The sequence below is a fragment of the Halichoeres trimaculatus genome, unplaced genomic scaffold (genome assembly GCF_033239565.1).
Source record: "Halichoeres trimaculatus isolate MK-OKI-2021-1 unplaced genomic scaffold, fHalTri1.1 fHalTri1_scaffold_11, whole genome shotgun sequence".
In the NCBI taxonomy this organism is placed as follows: Eukaryota; Metazoa; Chordata; class Actinopteri; order Labriformes; family Labridae; genus Halichoeres; species Halichoeres trimaculatus.
This window is the reverse complement of record NW_027437189.1, coordinates 35,740,914-35,758,740: the sequence shown is the minus strand read 5'-3', so window position 1 is coordinate 35,758,740 and position 17,827 is coordinate 35,740,914. Positions and strand designations below refer to the sequence as shown.

Sequence of the window (17,827 nt, the reverse complement as noted above, 5' to 3'; positions counted from 1 at the left end):
GAAGACCTGAATGAACAGGTGTGAAGAGCTGATCCAGTTAATGAGACAAATGTGATAACTTTGATTTTCTTATTCAGCTGCGTCATAGGTCACATACCCAGAACTCCCTGGCACAGATGAATTCTCTGCGTTTGTTTTAGTGACTCACCTTTCTTCAGACAGTGGGCACTGATGCTTTCTTATGCTATAATGAATCTTTATTTTCATTTTAAGCTACAAAGCAAACAGCTCTCAGATGCTCAATTATCAGTTACAGCACGTTACAGCAAATAAATGTACTTAAATACATTTGTCTTAGAAATGAGATAGTAGGCAGATAAACTTCTCTTTTTGAAATCCAATGAAAATTGAAATATTTGAATATCACAGCTCAGCCCTGGTTATGTGTGAGAAGTTTCCTGTTTTTCAGATTATTCTGAATCCAGCACTCACACAGACCGCACACTGATTCTCTGTTTTCCCCACAAACACAAAATTAACATTTCTTATAATCTTTAGTAAAGACAGTATTTAGATTTATCTGAGTGGAGGGATCCTCCCCATTCTGGGATTTAACTTGGGCAAGATTTAGAACCCTACCCAGGAGTTTCAAGTTCTCTAAGGGAGGAAGCGCCAACTGACTGATTCCTGAACAGAGAGGACTGTGGTGAGGAGGGAGACAGGAAATCAAAGTGTGAACGACACGAAATGTTTGCAGATATTACACGCTCATATTCATTTCACAAGGCAGATATTCAGATCTCTGGTTCACCCGTGGATTCAGAGAACACATGAGCTAAATTCAAATTTCCCTCTTTGCACGCACATCTGCCCACGTTCCTTTTTTCTGCAGCTCCAAATCCGGAGAAAGAGAAACTAACACTGTAAAAGCTGAATATGAAGTTAGATTTCTCTGCTCGTCAGGCCTGATGAAGATGGATTATTTGATGTGAGCTGATTGTGAGTTTCTCGAGTCAAACTACATCAGATGTGATGCTGAGATAAATGTCTATTCTTATCCGATATCTAAACTCTCCTACATACTCATCTGTGAGTCTCAGTGTGATTGCAGGTACGGGAGTGTGTGAGTAATAAACACATAGTGGCTGTACAACCACAATGAGACATCTTTCCACACTGTTTGTGGCCGATGATGAGATCCAAACAGGAAATACAGCTTCAAACTCTCTGTGGCCGACAGGTTGAGTCAGAGAAACACCAACAAATATCAAACATCATCTTCAATCTGTGAGTGTCAGTGTGTGTGTGTGTGTGTGTGTGTGTGTGTGTGTGTGTGTGTGTGTGTGTGTGTATGTGTGTGTGTGTGTGTGTGTGTGTGTGTGTGTGTGTGTGTGTGTGTGTGCTGAGAGGGAGGCTCTCCTCTCTCTCACACAGACAGGATGATGGGCTCCTGCAGGAGCTGATGAAGTCACGAGAGCAGCCACAGACGTGCTGTGTGCTCTGACTGGATTCCTGTGTGGGTGTGTGTTTGCTCAGAACATATTGTCTTGGCTGGTTGATTGTGTAGATGCTGGCTTCCCTTCAGCCTTAAAAAAGGCTCTGATGTGGCAGAGAGATGAGGGTGAGATGAAGCCTTTCTCACCCCTTAAACCAAGGCTGATTTACATGATGGCAGTAATCACACGCTCTGAAGCAAATGTCTTATATCAAAATGTATGAATTAGATGCTTTATGTAATAACCAAAGATAGAAAAACACATTCAACCATCAGAACCAAACTGAGCAGCAGTAAATATGAGTTATTTTTAAAACTATGGATGTTTGATCAGACAAATGTAACTCACAGAGAAGTAAATTCACAGGGAGTGTGTTTGAAGGCTCACAGAGACAGAAACTGCTCTGAGTGTTAGTGTTACCAACATTAATAGTTCACTGAATTGTCAGCATTATAACTCAATAAATTGTAATTTTGTTACATAGTTACATAATGGGGCATCATAACTACATAGACTTTTCTCCTGATATAAATCTTTTACCATTTTTGGGGTGCTGATTTAATATAAACTACAATTCTTTGATATTTCTGATTTTTGTGATTTTTAGCCATATTTTCCCAAAAAATGCACATCACATATGAGTCAGAGAAAAAGGTTCACTTTCTGCAGAACAGCAGTAACTTTTGTCCAACCCAGCTTATAAACAAAGACTTAAATGAAAGATTGAAATGAAAGATTTACATTTTTTCTCAAAAAAAAAAAAAAAAAAAAAAATCGAACCCAAGATCCTGATTTAAGATTTGTAAAACAAAGAACCTAACAATTACACAGCAGCAGCTCGTCGCGGTGAAGAGGAGCTGCTGAAGTTCAAACAGCATCAGAAAGAAAAAGACAGGAGATTAAAGAGAGTCTGAACGTGGTTCACACACAACCATCTCAGGGTTCGCAGAAAGGGTCCCCAAGAAAGCAAGCAGCCAGAGAGCAGCAGGTCTCAGGGACTGAACGCCTGGTTAACGCCAGAGGTCCAGCGGGCTAACTCTCCATGTCTCAAAGCTCAGATCGGCTCAAGCTACTTTATGAACATGATGATAAGTTCCCTGGAGTCCACTGGTCTCCACAGTCACTAGATCCCAGTCCATCGAAGCTCCTCTGACATGCTGTCGTGTCGTTGACTGTTTCCAGCTCCATGTTGAATCATGGTGCTCTGACATTGAAAGACTAACTGCTCATAGAAACATCTGTCTACACTCTGAGGTGTGCTCAGGTTACAGAGACAGAGCAGGAAGCGGTGACACCAATTAATCACTGTACTTTTTGATCATTATTTTATCATCAGAAATAAGCAATAGAAAAACTTTCAGAAGAGTTAAATTTTCAGTGCTGCTGCAGGGTAAAATGCTGGATTCATGTAGCACTTCAGCCTCAAAGTTCTGTGATTAGAGGAGAATTACTGCTTTGTTTTCATCTATCTGCATCCTCTGAACAAACTTTCCATTCTTCCAGATCATGCAGATCAATGGATTTTGTAGAGGGCGTTCAGAGGAAGTTTCTGTGGAGAGTCAAGATCAACATTAAACACATCAGATAAGGTTCATGAAGCTGACCTCAGTCTGTGAGCTGCGTGGAAAAGACAAACCGACCTTTGAAAAGTGTGAGGGGGCTCTGCTTTCTCTACTTCAAAGATAGAAAGTCACAGCTTCAAGCATCAGCTCATGAAGTCAGATTCCAGGAAAGAAACCACCCAGGCATCTGTGACAAACAGCCGTCAGTCCCTGCGGTTTGAGCTGACATCTCTGTGAGCTGCAGCTTCATCTCCCACTCCTTCTGGAGACTTCTGTGCTGATGCTATCTCTCTCTCTCTCTCTCTCTCTCTCTCTCTCTCTCTTGCTCGCTCTCTCTCTCTCTCCCTCTTACTGTGTGTGTGTTTGTGTGTTTGTGTGTGTGTGTGTGTGTGTGTGTGTGTGTGTGTGTGTGTGTGTGTGTGTGTGTGTGTGTGTGTGTGAATGTGTGTGGTGCACCTGCAGCTCTCTGCTCTCTGACTTCTTGCAGGAAACATTTTGAACCTCTGGTTTTGAACCTCTGCTGACTGATGCAGTGAGAGCTGGCTGCTGATTGGCTGGCTATGTCTGTTTTCTCTGCTCTCTTTGTTTTAACTCAGACACACGTTGATACACAGTGACTCCCCAGCTATCCCTAACACACACTTTTCTCCTCTTTGGTGACTTTAAAGCCCTTTGTTCAGACTGAATTTTTACTGAGCCACAAAAGAAAAACAATATGTAAGTAATGTTGATGTCAGTTATTCGTTGGGATGCAGAGAAACATTCAAGAGAGCTCAAGTACACTGCAAAAATGTGAATAAATGAAACACTAAATTAATGTGAAAATGTCTAAAAACTTGTGAAATGATCTGTCCATGCAACAAAGAAAAAAATGCTTGACCAGGTGTTAAAAAAGAAGAAAAAGTTCATTTTTAGATCAAATACTTAATAACAAACTTCCTGAAGCACAGTTATCAGAGAAATACACTGAAGATGAGAAAAAAAAAAACTCATGTTGAATCTTTTTTGTTCTTTTTTTTTTTTTAGCCCATGAATACCTGAGGACAATAAAACATCCACTAATTCAAAGGTATAATTGGTAGTTTGATTTAGATACATTTTTCTTATACTGGTTAAAATGATCCATATGTCAGAATGGCAAGCAATACATGATGTAGTCTTAAATGAGAGTGAACAATAACTGCTAGCCACATCAGGAGAAACCCCAGGAAAACATCAGCCAATCACATCGATTAGGATCCAATCTGTTAAACCAATCAAATCCCATTCTACTGCGAGTTTAGTGGTGCACAGGTTCGCACTCAGCAGCAGAATGCCAGAGAAAATACCCATACCCCATTTACTAGTAACCACTCCTCCGGCTAAACAGAGCAAGAAAAGAAAGATGGAGGCTTTCTTTTCTTGATCTGTTCCTCTGCCTCTAACGACTGCCCCTCTCGCTCCACCTCGGGCCAGTCCCCTCTGACCTGATGAAGTACTTGGTTCTGGGCTGTAGTCTGGATCAGTCTAATAAACTCTCACCACAGGGGCTCTGACAAGCAAAATAAAAAGTGATATTTAGTAAGTCCTAGAGAAAATATATAAGTACTATTTGTATTAAAGCTTCACACCTGATATCGTGTCACAGGTAAAAGTGGATAATGCTAGCATGACAGTTGCAAGTACTAACAAAAATCACGTTTGTTTATTTGTTTTTTAATCTGGTCTACAAGAGAACACTTTATTTAACATTTTAACTCAAGTCTAAGATCCACTGGCTGACTGAGAATAAATAAATAAATAAATAAATAAATAAATAGATAAATAAATAAATAAACAAATAAGACCTGTTCATGCTCCATTTATGATCACACATCATCATAGCTGTACTTAAAGCCCGTCCCACTTTCAGTATGGCTGCGATAGCTGATTTGCTTTAAATCTGTTTCACAAACAGACAGGCGATGTCAGGGAGACTACGTCCATTAATTATTCAGTCTATGGTTTGCACCAGCTGATCGTTACTCCTCGTCGAGCTCCTACAGGAGTCACTTTTCTGCTCTTTTTGGGACAGAAGTTGCAGTTTGTCAGTCTTTCCTCTCATCTTTTAAGAATCAACAGAGGAGTTTTCCTCCAGCTTTTGTTGAACAAACCTTAAAGCCTGTTTGCTTCCATACCACTGTGACCACTGTTACTATGTGCCTCTGTACAGGGGCATGTCCAGACTTTCAGAATGGGGTGTCACTATGAGGGCAGTGACATAAGTAGGGGTCTTTAAAAGAAATTAACTTCTTTAACTTCAGTCTGCTTTAATAACTAGAAGTAAATATGATTGTTAAACCATTATATTCCAGTATATGATTTTAGTATAAAATGTAGTAATGCATCAGCCAGTCTAATAAATTTAAAGTAGTTTTTAATTTAAAAAAAAATATATATATCACTTGTACATCGGATTACTACAATGGCGACCAGGGCCAGAGCAGAAGCTGCTGCTGTATCATTTGTCATTACATTTGGTCATCAAAACTTCAAACAGGACGGCACCAACAAAAGTTCTGACTGCAAAGTCTGCAGTATCTGGGTTAAAGATACTGGATCCACCACATCAGATTTTATCAGGCACCTGAAAACTCACCTGGATAGGATCATATAACAAACAACTAATCAGTACTGATGCTGTACGCTAGTAGGTAGGAGTAATAACAACACAGTAAATGCTCTGAGTGCTTTTCATAGATATAGCTGTGCAGTATTCTGAGTAGACTGGATAGTAGCAGGTGACGAAAGCTCATAAGACATCATTATTTCAGCAATTTATTAGATTTAAAGAAAATGTGCAAAATGCATCAGAACAAAATTAGACAGGTGCAAAAATTTGGGTGCTCCAACAGAAAATCACATCAATGTTTAGTCAAGCCTTCTTTTGCAAAAATAACAGCCTCTTGATGCTTTCTAAAGCTTACAATGAGTGTATGAATTCTAGACAAAGTTTATTTTGGACCATTTCTCCTTACAAAACATTTCCAGTTCACTTAGGTTTGATGGTTGCCAAGCATGGACAGCATGCCTTAAATCATCCCACAGATTTTCATAATATTCTTGGGACCGGAATGGCCAACTTGTTCCTCTGCATGAATCCTGAGTAGATTTTGAGCAGTATTTTGGGTCGTTGTCTTGTTGAAATATTTAGCCCTGGCGTAGCTCAAAATTTGTGACTGACTCTTGAACATTATTCTCAAGAATCTGCTGATATCGAGTGGAATCCATGCCAGACTCAACTTTAACAGGATTCCCAACACCAGCACTGGCCACACAGCCCCACAGCATGATGGGACCTCCACCCAGGGGCATAGCCACAATTAGGCAAACACAGGCAGTTGCCTGGGGCCCCAAGATTCCCAGGGGCCCCCAAACCATCTCTTAAAACTGATTTTTGAAGTTCTCTTCAATTGAAAGCATTTCTTTTTTCTAAATCTTACTTCACATGCTTCAAAATACATCAAAAGGCTTAATCTTTAATGATGGTTTTGGGTACTCCCCCTCCCTTCTTATTCAATGGGCTATTCCATGTTACAACACATCTGAAAATTTGATTCAGGAAGAAAGTGGTAAAAAACACTTTTTTCCCCATTTTTTTCTTATTTTCAACCAAGACGGAAATAAAAACAATGTTGCTCTGAGATCTGAGATAAACACATCAGACTTTTAGGATTTTAAGGACTTTATCTAGCAGGATCATTTTCTCTAAATCAAACTTTTTGAGTTGGTGATAAACATTATTGTACAAAATCTCTTTTTTGGATACATAACTCACTGGACAGGGGGTCAAATAAAAATACATGAACTTTGAAATACTAGTACCAAAAAGTATGGTAACTGTAAATATCACCTCTTTCAGTACATTTTTTTTCCAGTTTTATGTTGTGCTTGATATTTACACATTTTTTCTTTACTTAATTATTTTTTTCAATATTAACCTTTTGTAATGTTTTTCACTTCATACTTTCTTGTTTGTTACTGTTACTCTGTAAATTCCCCACTGTGGGACAAATAAGCTGTCAATTGACCATAAAAGATTTCAGATCCAGGACAAAGTGGACTAAATTATGGATTCACTTTTTTTTTTTTAATCAAACTAAAGAACAGAACTTGAGGAAATGCGTTTAGTTGTGTTAAGTTACCATGTACAAGATCAGCACTGTCTCATGCCTTGATTCTGGGAAAGAGACAGTGGACCCAGGGAAGGCCAGTCTAGCTCTGAGGAAGATGAGTTACAAGGACATGGAGGGCTCCATTGACTGGGTTTGCCTTGGGCCCCAAAACGACTAAATATGCCCCTGCTTCCTCCAAATGTTACTGTGGGTAGCAGGCATTTTTCTCTGAATGCTGTGTTCTTTTGCCACCATGCATAATGCCTCGTGTTATGAACAAATAACTCAATCTTTGTTTCATCATGTGCTGAGTTGTTGAGTGATGCACAGTGACACCATCTGCAGCTAGATGATGTTGTAGGTCTTTGGAGTTGGTCTGTGGGTTGTCTTTGACCATTCTCACCATCCTTTGCCTTTGCCCCTCCCATATTTTTCTTGGCCTTCCACTTCCAGCCTTGACAGGAACCATGCCGGTGGTCTTCCATTTCATCACTATGTTCCTCACTTGGAAACTGAAGGCTGAAATCTTCGAGATAGCTTTTTGTAGCCTTCCCCTGAACCATGATGTTGAACAGTCTTTGTTTTCAGGTCATTTGAAAGTTGTTTTCAGGCCCCCATGTTGCCACTCTTCAGAGGAGAGTCAAAGAGAAGTACAATTTGAAATTGGCCACCGCAAATATATTTCCTCATGCGTGGATGCACCTGGCTATAAAGTTCAAGGCTTAATGATCTCACCAAACCTAATTTGTGTTCCAGCTGATCAGTTCTAAGTCCTTACAGGTGTTCAAATCAGCACAGAGACAAGGGTGCCCAAATTTTTACACAGCTTGTTTTTCATGTCTAATTTAAATTCATACAACTTAATATTGCTACACTAAAAACCTTTGTCAGGAAAATGCCCCAGTTCTCAGCTTTTATTCAAAAATGAATAGCATGTCAATGTGATCACTTTCTGTGAAGACAAAGGAAATCATTACACAGCCTCGGAGGAGGGCAGACTTGTTCATACCCCTGTATATATAGCGGTACAAAGTGTTGGCCTGTGTTCCTGATGAGCACGTGTGGGAGTTTTGGTTTTTATAAACAGTTTCCTCTTTCACCATGACTGAAACTCTGAGCTCACAGAAAGAAAAAATCTGATGAAGCGATGTGAAGAAGAGGATATTACTATTTTTCTCCATTTGGTTGGCTCATTTATTAAAACAGAAATTACACTCTCAAAATAACACAGACAAACCTCTGAACCAATCAGCAAATTTTCACAAAATAACTTCTGATCTAAGAGGTTTGAAAATGTAATTTCTGTTTTACAAATTGAGCCAAACCAGAAAAGAAAAAGAAAAAAAAAAAGAAAGAAAAACAGCAGGTTGGAGCACTGTCTGTCTGACTAACTGACTGAATGACTGACAGACAGACTGACTGCCTGTCTGACTGATTGCCTGTTTGAATGACTGACTGCATAACTTACTGTGTGTATGACTGACAAGCTGACTGACATCCTGACTAAATGATTGACTGACTGACTGACTGACTGACTGACACTGACTCACTGACTGACTGACTGACTGGTTATCCAGCTTTAACTGTCTAGATGGTTTTGCAGAGATGCCTGAAACCTGTGGGGAGATGCCGCGAGTTGGACACAGGGGCAAACACCTGGAGAAGCCATGCCCTCCTTCTCAGACTCCCCCCCATCATCAGGAGAGATATGTGACCCCGCCCTCTTCAGGAAGTCAGGTGTCCAACACAGAGTCATCAGATTGTCACGATGAAGATTTTTTATGTTGTTGCATGGAAGCTTTTCTCTGTCTGACTGAGTTCTGTGTGTGTGTGTGTGTGTGTGTGTGTGTGTGTGTGTGTGTGTGTGTGTGTGTGTGTGTGTGTGTGTGTGTGTGTGTGTGTGTGTGTGTGTGTGTGTGTGTGTGTGTGTTTATCCATCTGATATGAGAAGGTACCCAAGCTAAATTTAACTCCCCTCCATTTATTTCTATGGCTGGTCATTTATGACCAGACACACGCGTGAGAAGAAAGAACAGAACACAAACAGAATCCAAGCCAGTGAAAGAATTGTTGTGTCGTTGAAACCTTTATTTGGACTAAAGAATGAAGCCTTACGTCATTCTGAACAAATTAACTCAGTCAAATTTGACTGGAACACAACATTCGGGCTAAAACCAAGCTAATCAGAATATTTGAAGAGTACAAAAATGTAGAGATTAACTAATGAATTCAAAATGATTTTTAAGATGTTACCCTGAGCTGAGAGAATAGAGGGGCTGAACTCGCTCACAGAAATGATGATGTCCACTTCCTTAAAGTTGCTTCTGGTGTGTGACCTGTGTGTCCTCAGACTGCCAGTCCTGCGGGAGTCATCGGGCAGAAGCAGCAGAGACCGTCTGTGCTGCGTCAGCTTCCCCCAACAGCTCCCAGACGACACCACGGTGACTACTTTCACCTGATCAGCACTAGCTGTTTGACCTGGGGTTCAGCATACAGTATTTATTAACAGATCACATGTTCATGAATGCTCTCTGCTCACAGCTCCTCCAGGAAACTCTGCAGCTGTCTCTGTATGTAAAGAAGAGGTGGACGCCGGCCGTCTGTCACACTCCTCCTCCTCCTCCTCCTCCTCCTCTGCTCCTGGGCAGAGCCATCACTTCTTCTCGAGGAGAGATAGGCCAAAGCAGGGCTCTCCTGATGCCAGGCTTCATGACGGGTAAGGAACATGTCCCGAGGTGCCACAAGAGACCAGGAGCATTCAGTGTCTGCAGTGAAGAAGTAACTGTTAACTTCTAGCTGAAAATAAAGTCCAGACGGACTGATGAAGATGTTCTTCACTTTAAATAGACAAACAGCTCCTAGTTTGGCTTTTGATTCTGTGTCTGATTTCATGCAAAGACTCTCATCATGAAACAAACCACCTGAAGCTGATTAGTCAGAGGACTATGAGATGGAGCTCTCTCCCGCCCAAGGCTTAGTTCGTCACATTGTCTGAAGAGGGTCCCTTGATCTCAGATATTACCTTTCAGGTGTCATTCTTCTAGGTTAAACCTTTTTTGATCTCTTCTTTGCAGCATCCCTGAGGCAGCTAGTGCTCTGTACGTCAGCGGCTACTGTCGCTGGCCTGGCTGTGACGCAGTGACTGAAGATTTCAACAGTTTCCTGAAGTAAGCAGAGTACTGTAGATGAGAGTAACTCTCCAATGACGCTCAGTTATGGTTGATTAATGCTTGACGTGTCTGCGGGGTCCACACAGCTTCTCTTTAGCCTCAGAAACAAACAAGAGCACCAGCAACAGGATGGACAGTTTCTATAATCTTTGTCCCTTGAGAGTGCTTGAGGGGCTCAAGTGTTAGGTGAATAATAATAATAATAATAATAATGATTATACATTTTATTTATAAAGCCCCTTTCAGCAGATGATGTCAAAGTGCTACAGCTTGATAAAAACAGAAAATTAAAAACTAAAAATATAAAAGAGGGCAATAAAAGAAAAAAAAAATTAAAAACAATTAAAGCTATGGTGTACGATTTGGAAGCTTTGTACATCTTATTAACACAGTTTATAGGGCTGTTATGGTCCTATGGTCCATTCTACACAATATAAAGACCAAAAAGGACAAAAAAAATCCATTCAGTGTATCTGCTGCAAAACTGCTTAATAATTGACCAATCTGAACCGCCGTTTCCCTCATTTTGGATTTGTGCGTTAGTCCATCCAATCCCCTGTCTCCCTCGCTTCACACCGTACTGCCCATGGTCCCACCTAGTCCTTCCCCACCACCCCTTTCACGTCAGCTAGCTGCTCAGCTACTGAAGCTTCATGGAGCCTGAGAAGACCGAATCCAGGAAGCTGTTACTGTTACCCTCCACAGGGAAGGGAAGAAAACGAAAAAGTTTCAAGGAAAAGGCTGAAGCAAGGGAGAATTATGAGCGATACAGGTGCCAACAGAGACTGAACATTGGAGAAATGTACGACCGGTAGAAAAAGCTAAAGAGGGATTTGGGGCTGAAGACAGACGCTGAGAGTTTCTGTTGAACAGGTAATAGCATTGTTTACCACAGTGGGAGATATCAGCTGAATAACTCTGGTTAGTCTGTGCCTGTACTGGCTAATGACTGAACGCTCCTGGTCGGAAGGGATCGGCTCTGTCAACAGATTTTAAGTTAGCCACACATCTTTAGCATTGTAAGCTGAGCTGGTGAAGACACGCAGAGAAAGGTAAAGCCCCGCCCACAGTCGGCTCTGCTCTGATCAGCTGGCATTGGCAACGCCAGACCTGCTTCGCCGGCTAATTCGTGGCTTTGATTGCGCCGGTCTAATTGAAAAAGCTACCACTGTGTGTTACAAGGAGGATGACTGTCTTATTTGTTACATTTTCTGCCGGTCGGCTTCTTGCTCTGTTGGAGGGGGCGTGATGTTAGGAGGCAAAGAAGGGCGATACGAGCTGGGGGGTGGGATCTTGGAACATGGAGGAGAGGGGTGAGTAGGGCTGCGTTTTTCAAATGTGTCGATCGTAGACCATAGCGTTAACACATCCATTAGGTGGACAATCTTTAGAAGCCTCAAAGTGGCTAAAAGCTTTGCAAAAAAGAAAGAAATTTCTTAAGCCCCTTTTTAAAACAGTCAATAGATGTGTTGCTCTTAAGGTGTCTGGGAAGGCATTTCACAAACATGGGTCAGCAGCACAGAGGGCCCTATCTCACATAGTCCTGAGTCTGGTTCTGGGTGTATGGAGGAAGTTAGACTGAGTGGAGCAGAAGAAAAGTGTTGGGTTCAGTAGATTTAGGAGTTCTTTGAGGTAGGAGGGGACACGTCCATGGATGAACTGGTGTGGGAAGGGAAACCTGGGGAATGGGGGTCATGTGGTAGTGTTGCTATGCTCTCTCCTTGCTGCAGAGTTCTGGATGTATTGGAGCCTATGCAGGCTCTTGCTAGGGAACCTGAGTAGAAGTGTGTTATAGTAGTCAAATCTGGGGGAGATGAAGGCATGGACCAGTTTTTCAGCATCAGAGAGGAACAGAATGGGGCAGGGTTTGGCACTGTTGCAGAAGTGGTAGAAGGAGGTCTTGCAGAGATAGTCGATGTGCGATTCAAAGGTAAGTTGGAGGTCCATTTTTTGTGACTGATGATGAAAGCAGGACATTGTAGCCGGATAAGAAGATGCTGGTTACGGATGCTGATTTAGTGTGGTGAGGGGTGCCAATCAGGATGGCTTTGGTCTTGAAGCTGTTGATTTGGAGGAAATTGTGCTCCATTCGTGCCTTTCTCTCCACCAGACAGGTGGTGAGTTTAGATGAGGATGAAGGTGATGATGAGGGTGGGGTTGCAGCAGTGGTGTTTACACAGAGCTGGGTGTCATTAGCATAGCAATGGAATGAAATTCCATGGTGGCTGATGACTTGGGCTTAGGGAATGAGATGTAGAATGAAGAGGATGGGACCAAGGACTGACCCCTGGGCGACACTGCAGGTAACAGTATGTGGATTAGATTTTGAGTAACCTATGGAGATGTTCTCTGGGGAGACCGCTGGAAGCAGAGAAAGAGTCATTACATCCTCAGCAGCTGATGTTCAGGGTGGAGCTACAGAGCAGGTTCAGAGATCTATCAGAAGATACTAGCTGAGCATGAGTAGGACCAGACTTCACACTGACTGCAAGAAGGCTCCCTCTTCACATCCAATGATTCACACAGGACAGGTTCAACCTTTGATAATAGCTCTGCAGATGTCACTGCTTCAGGAGCAATCAGCAGCTGTGAGAGGTCTGTTTTAACTAACTCTCTCTGATCTTTTAAGGCACCTGTACTCCGAACACAGCCACAGTGACAGGAGCATTGCTCAGTGGAAGGTGCAGCAGGACATTGTTCAGCGCATGGAGGGCCAGGTGAGGGCTGCAGAGCCAACCAGCTCCACAGCTGCCTTTAACATGTAAAAACCAGGTGGAGTCTGTCCCCTAAACCTAAGATCTGTGGGACTCTGAACCCTCAGTCCGTCAGTTTCTACCCTTCAGAGAAGATGCAGTGAAAAAATAAGCCTTCAAAGAGAGAGAAACATAATTTCAGGCATGAAGTCGTGTTTTAATCAGCGCTACATCTCCTGTCTCATTCTGACAGACTGTTCCCTCAGCATTAACCACCTGTAACAAACAGCATGTACAGGCAGGACATAACTGATGCCGTTGATCCTGACCCTAACACTGCTAATGTTAACTCATGATGAACAAACTGCTCTGCAGGTCTGCAGCTGATTACAACCACTTTGATATAAGGTCACTCACTGCTACTCTGTTTTTTCCAGCTCATTCTGGAGAAACAGAAACTTCTGGCGATGCAGTTACACCTGCACCTCTCTGAGAACAAACCCACTGAACTGGTATCTGAACTTACACCTTTCCTGCTTTGAATAGTGTGACTAGGTCATGATTTATTTAATTTTTCAGCTTTTAAAGGATGTGAATGTTTTAAAACACTCCTCTCATGTTTACATCCACCTCTATTACCGCGTGCAGAAGGCGCCCTCTGATTGGCCGTACAGCCGCCCCCTGTACCTGCCCCAGCCTCTGGTGACAGATGGAGATGCGGTGCAGCAGTGGGCCCTGAAACACCTGGAGGAGATGTCCCTGTATGGAAGCAGAGCTGCTGCTACGGCACACTTTCTGCCTGGTAATGGAGACTCAGTGAGAGTTTAACCTGGAGATAATGAAAACATGACTTTCCAGAGTTTCAATCAGAAAAACACACTTTTGAGTTAATTTCACTGCCGTACTAACCACTGGTTTGCATTAATTATCTAATGATCTGAGTGTCGGCAGAGATGTCCCTATACAGGTCAGCTCCATAAAACCTGATCATACCTGTGTCTCTGATCTTCTCCTGCTGTTTTACAGATCTGGTCCCCAGCATTGACTGTTACAAGTACAACAACATCAGGCCTCCATACACCTACGCCTACCTGATAAGATGGGTAGGTCCCCATCACCTGCCAGTGTGCAGGATGCAGTTCTTTGGAGGTCTTCATGACAGACTGTGTCTTTGTATTTCATAGATATAACAGGATTAAAATGGAGAACTTTGAGTTAGCTTTGAGTGTTCATGTCTCATTTTTAGTAAAAGCCGCCTGTTTAGACTCATTATGAGACACTTTACCTCACAGGTCCAGAAATGATATGTCTTTGTCGAGGTAGAAAAAGACAGAAAAGAGGCCTGAACTTTTTAAAAAGTATACAAAAATCTGGAAAGCAACAAAAATGAACTTGTTTAGAATAATATCCTGTAATACTTATTACAATAAATTCAGGCATCATTTTTGTCTTTTGATATCTCTAAACTAGACTTTTCCTGGACTTTTTTTAAAGATGAAACAGACACTTGTTTAGATGTCAGGTTTTGTGGTGCAGACTGTTGCAGAGCAGAAAACCAAATGTTGATGTTTGATCTGAACAGTGAAGGGCAGGGTCACAACTAAAAACTGTAGGACCTGGATCACTGAGTCTGAATCATCCTGACCTCTGCATGGATCAGGCCTTTAGTCCTGATGGAGTAGACCCTAAAAACCCTACTGCACAGAGGGAGTTCATTACTCAGCCCTCTAGACAACACTGTATAATCATTATTATGTCTGTCTGTCTGTCTGTCTGTCTGCCTGTGTCCTCAGTCCATCCTAGAGTCTCCCAACAAGGAGCGAACCCTGAATGAGATCTATAACTGGTTCACCACCATGTTCTACTACTTCAGACACAATACAGCAACCTGGAAGGTCGGAACACTCCCCAATCCTTCTCCCCAGTGTTTCTCCTGATGTTTTTTTTTTTTTTTTAATCCCAGATATTTCTCCTGATGTTTCTCCTGATGTTTCTCCTAATCTTTTTCCTGATGTTTCTCCTGATCTTTTTTCTGATCTTTCTCCTGCTGTTCTTCTTCTTTTTTTTTATCCCTAATCTGTCTCCTGATGTTTGACCTGATGTGTATTCCTGATGTTTCTTTCTGATATTTCTTCCTTTTCTCCGAATCATTCATGGAACCAAAGAGATGTAACAAGCAGTGATTTGACTTTATTATAACTCTCCCAGTTTAGGGCCCAGTCTGAACCAGCCACAGAACATTTTCAGATCACTTCAGACGATATTCAGAATATTTATTCAGAATCTTCAGAGTTCAGTTTTGAAACCTTTGATCCTTTATAGGATACACGCCTTTGATCATGTGATCATTAGTCGTTAGACAGGGTTTGTAGATCTGATTGTTATAATGCATCTAGAAGCAGAGAGGATCATGGGAAATGCAGTCATTATTTTCACCATGTAGCAGATGTATAAGCTAAAGGATGACTTTTTTCTTTTACCCAGAATGCAGTGCGTCACAACCTCAGCCTCCACAAGTGTTTTGTGCGAGTGGAGGGAGGGAAGGGAGCAGTGTGGACCGTGGACGAGACGGAGTACCAGAGGAGGAAAGGACAGAAGTATCACAGGTATTAACCTGAGGATGAATAAAATAACACAGACATGTTCCCTGAAAACTTTATAGCTCCCCCTGCTGGCTGGCTGCAGTCCTACAGATATTTTAGTCATTGAAGTTAGTTCTTATCAAGCTGAATTGTGACATCATGTCAAAGGTTCATTTGAATTAGGGATCTGATATCACAGAGATGATTGATTGACAGCTCTGTGGACCAACAAGGCTCCTGTTGAGCTGTGCTGTGTGCACCTGTTATAGAAAGTACAAACAGCAAAAACTGAAATTGAATAATAGACCTAAGCTGAGGTACAGTCACCTGATAAGCTCAGAAATGTCTGATTTCAAGACATTAAAAGACACCTGAATTTATTGTAAAGAGAAAAAACAATCTGCCGTGGGGAAAAAAAAACGTTTAGTTTCTTGTATTGTAACATTATTTTGACTTAACGAAACTAAACAAGTACATTACTCTGACTCTAATACTTAGAGTGTTAGTAGCCCCACTGGCAGATGATTTTACTCATCACAGGTCTCTGTAGAGGTGATCTGTGAGCTTCTTGTCTCACACTGGGCTGATGTTGTCTTTTATATATACAGCCAATTTCATACATGAAAATATGAATGGAAAGAGATGTGTACTAACCCTGTGTGTGTGTGTGTGTGTGTGTGTGTGTGTGTGTGTGTGTGTGTGTGTGTGCGTGCGTGCGTGCGTGCGTGCGTGCGTGCGTGCGTGCGTGCGTGCGTGCGTGCGTGCGTGTGTGTGTGTGTGTGTGTGTGTGTGTGTGTGTTTTAGGGACTGTCCTGTCAAATGGCTGAAGCCCTACTCTCACTGATGTCCAGAGGAGCCATGAACACCAGCAGGTGGCAGCACTGAGCTGCTCTCTCACTTCAGCAGCAGGCGGCAGGTGACAGGTTGATAAAAATGAAGTCCTGTCCAGAGAAACTGATCTGAGTAACACAGGGTGACAAAAAACAGGAGGACACAGCTTCATGCTCTCTGTTCCTCATCCTCTCATTTCACCGACTGTTTAAACAACCACAGACTGCTGAGTATTATTTTCACACCATTGGTGAAACTTTGCTGCACTGTTTGTTAGACGACCTGAAGCATTGTACATATACCTGCAGATTTTGCTTCCTCCTCCTCTATGAAAATTTAATAAATGACTTTGTGGGTGTTTCATGTCAGCCTGATTTAACCTCTTAATAATCCTCCCTCAGACAGTGGGTCAGAGGTTAGTCATCTCTTTGTACTGAAAGGAAACCTCCTCCTACACTTGGCCAACATCTGTGATCTAAACTTTCATAAAACAATTTCAAAATGTGTCATGTGTCTCCCTCGCACACACAGTGAGACAGACGGGCTATAAAAAGAAAACTTCCTCAGAGGACATTTCTCAATAACACGATTACTGAGAGTGAAACACAGCCCTGGTGTCCCGACGATAACATTCAGTGAATACAGATGAATCATACAGGACGTACAGAATCCTTATTCTAATGTGTCATTCTTGTAATACCGAGTGTCTTTCTTATAGTTAAACAAAATCAATCTGAGTGAACTGAATTAAGAGAGCATCCAGATGAGACAAACAACATGTCAGACAAGAGCTTCAAGTCTGATGGGTCAAGTGCCAACAGGTCGAGTTCAGGGTTTCTGTTTGTTTTTCAGTCTTCGTCATTAAAATCATCATGAGCCCTGTTTAACATTACGCTGTTACAGGAGTGATGAATCTCAGGTTTCTGTGCAGAGATGTGGCTTTCGTTTAAAAGAGATCTGGACACAGGTAGTTTTATGTGTTTCATTATGTTATTTTGTTGTTATAAGCACAATGAGACACTAGAAATGCATCAAATATATTTGTTTTTAAAATTAAGTGAAATTATTTGTATAAATACTTTGATAGAACAAGATAGACTCATGGTACCTCTTCTAATTCCTCTCCCTCACATGTTAAACACGGTCTGTGCTAATTGGCTGACAATTATGAGTTACATTCCTATTTTTTTTTTTCCTATTTTTAGATAAACTATTGTCTTTTCTTATCTTCCTTTTTCATATTTTGATGCCTTATCAATATTTTGTCCCCCTTTATCTCTTTAATGGGAAACCTGTTCTCCTTTTTTATAATAAAGGTTTGAACTGTAGTATCTTTTTCTGCTCGTCTGTTCTTACAAAGGTCTCTACACTGCAGCAGAGTGCGAAAAAGTGTCAAATAATACTTACTCAATAAAAACTT

At 41.6% G+C, this 17,827-nt stretch overlaps 1 protein-coding gene across 1 annotated transcript; it reads left to right on the top strand.

Annotated features, from left to right (window-relative positions):
* Positions 1-8,736: 8,736 nt before the first annotated feature.
* Positions 8,737-16,676, top strand: foxp3b (forkhead box P3b). Its single transcript, XM_074681001.1, has 11 exons — positions 8,737-8,868; positions 9,482-9,572; positions 9,682-9,847; positions 10,206-10,298; positions 12,931-13,018; positions 13,432-13,506; positions 13,643-13,796; positions 14,021-14,097; positions 14,788-14,889; positions 15,479-15,600; positions 16,381-16,676. Exons 1-11 carry the CDS (start codon positions 8,737-8,739, stop codon positions 16,418-16,420), a joined length of 1,140 nt encoding a protein of 379 aa, XP_074537102.1. The 3' UTR covers positions 16,421-16,676.
* Positions 16,677-17,827: the final 1,151 nt, after the last annotated feature.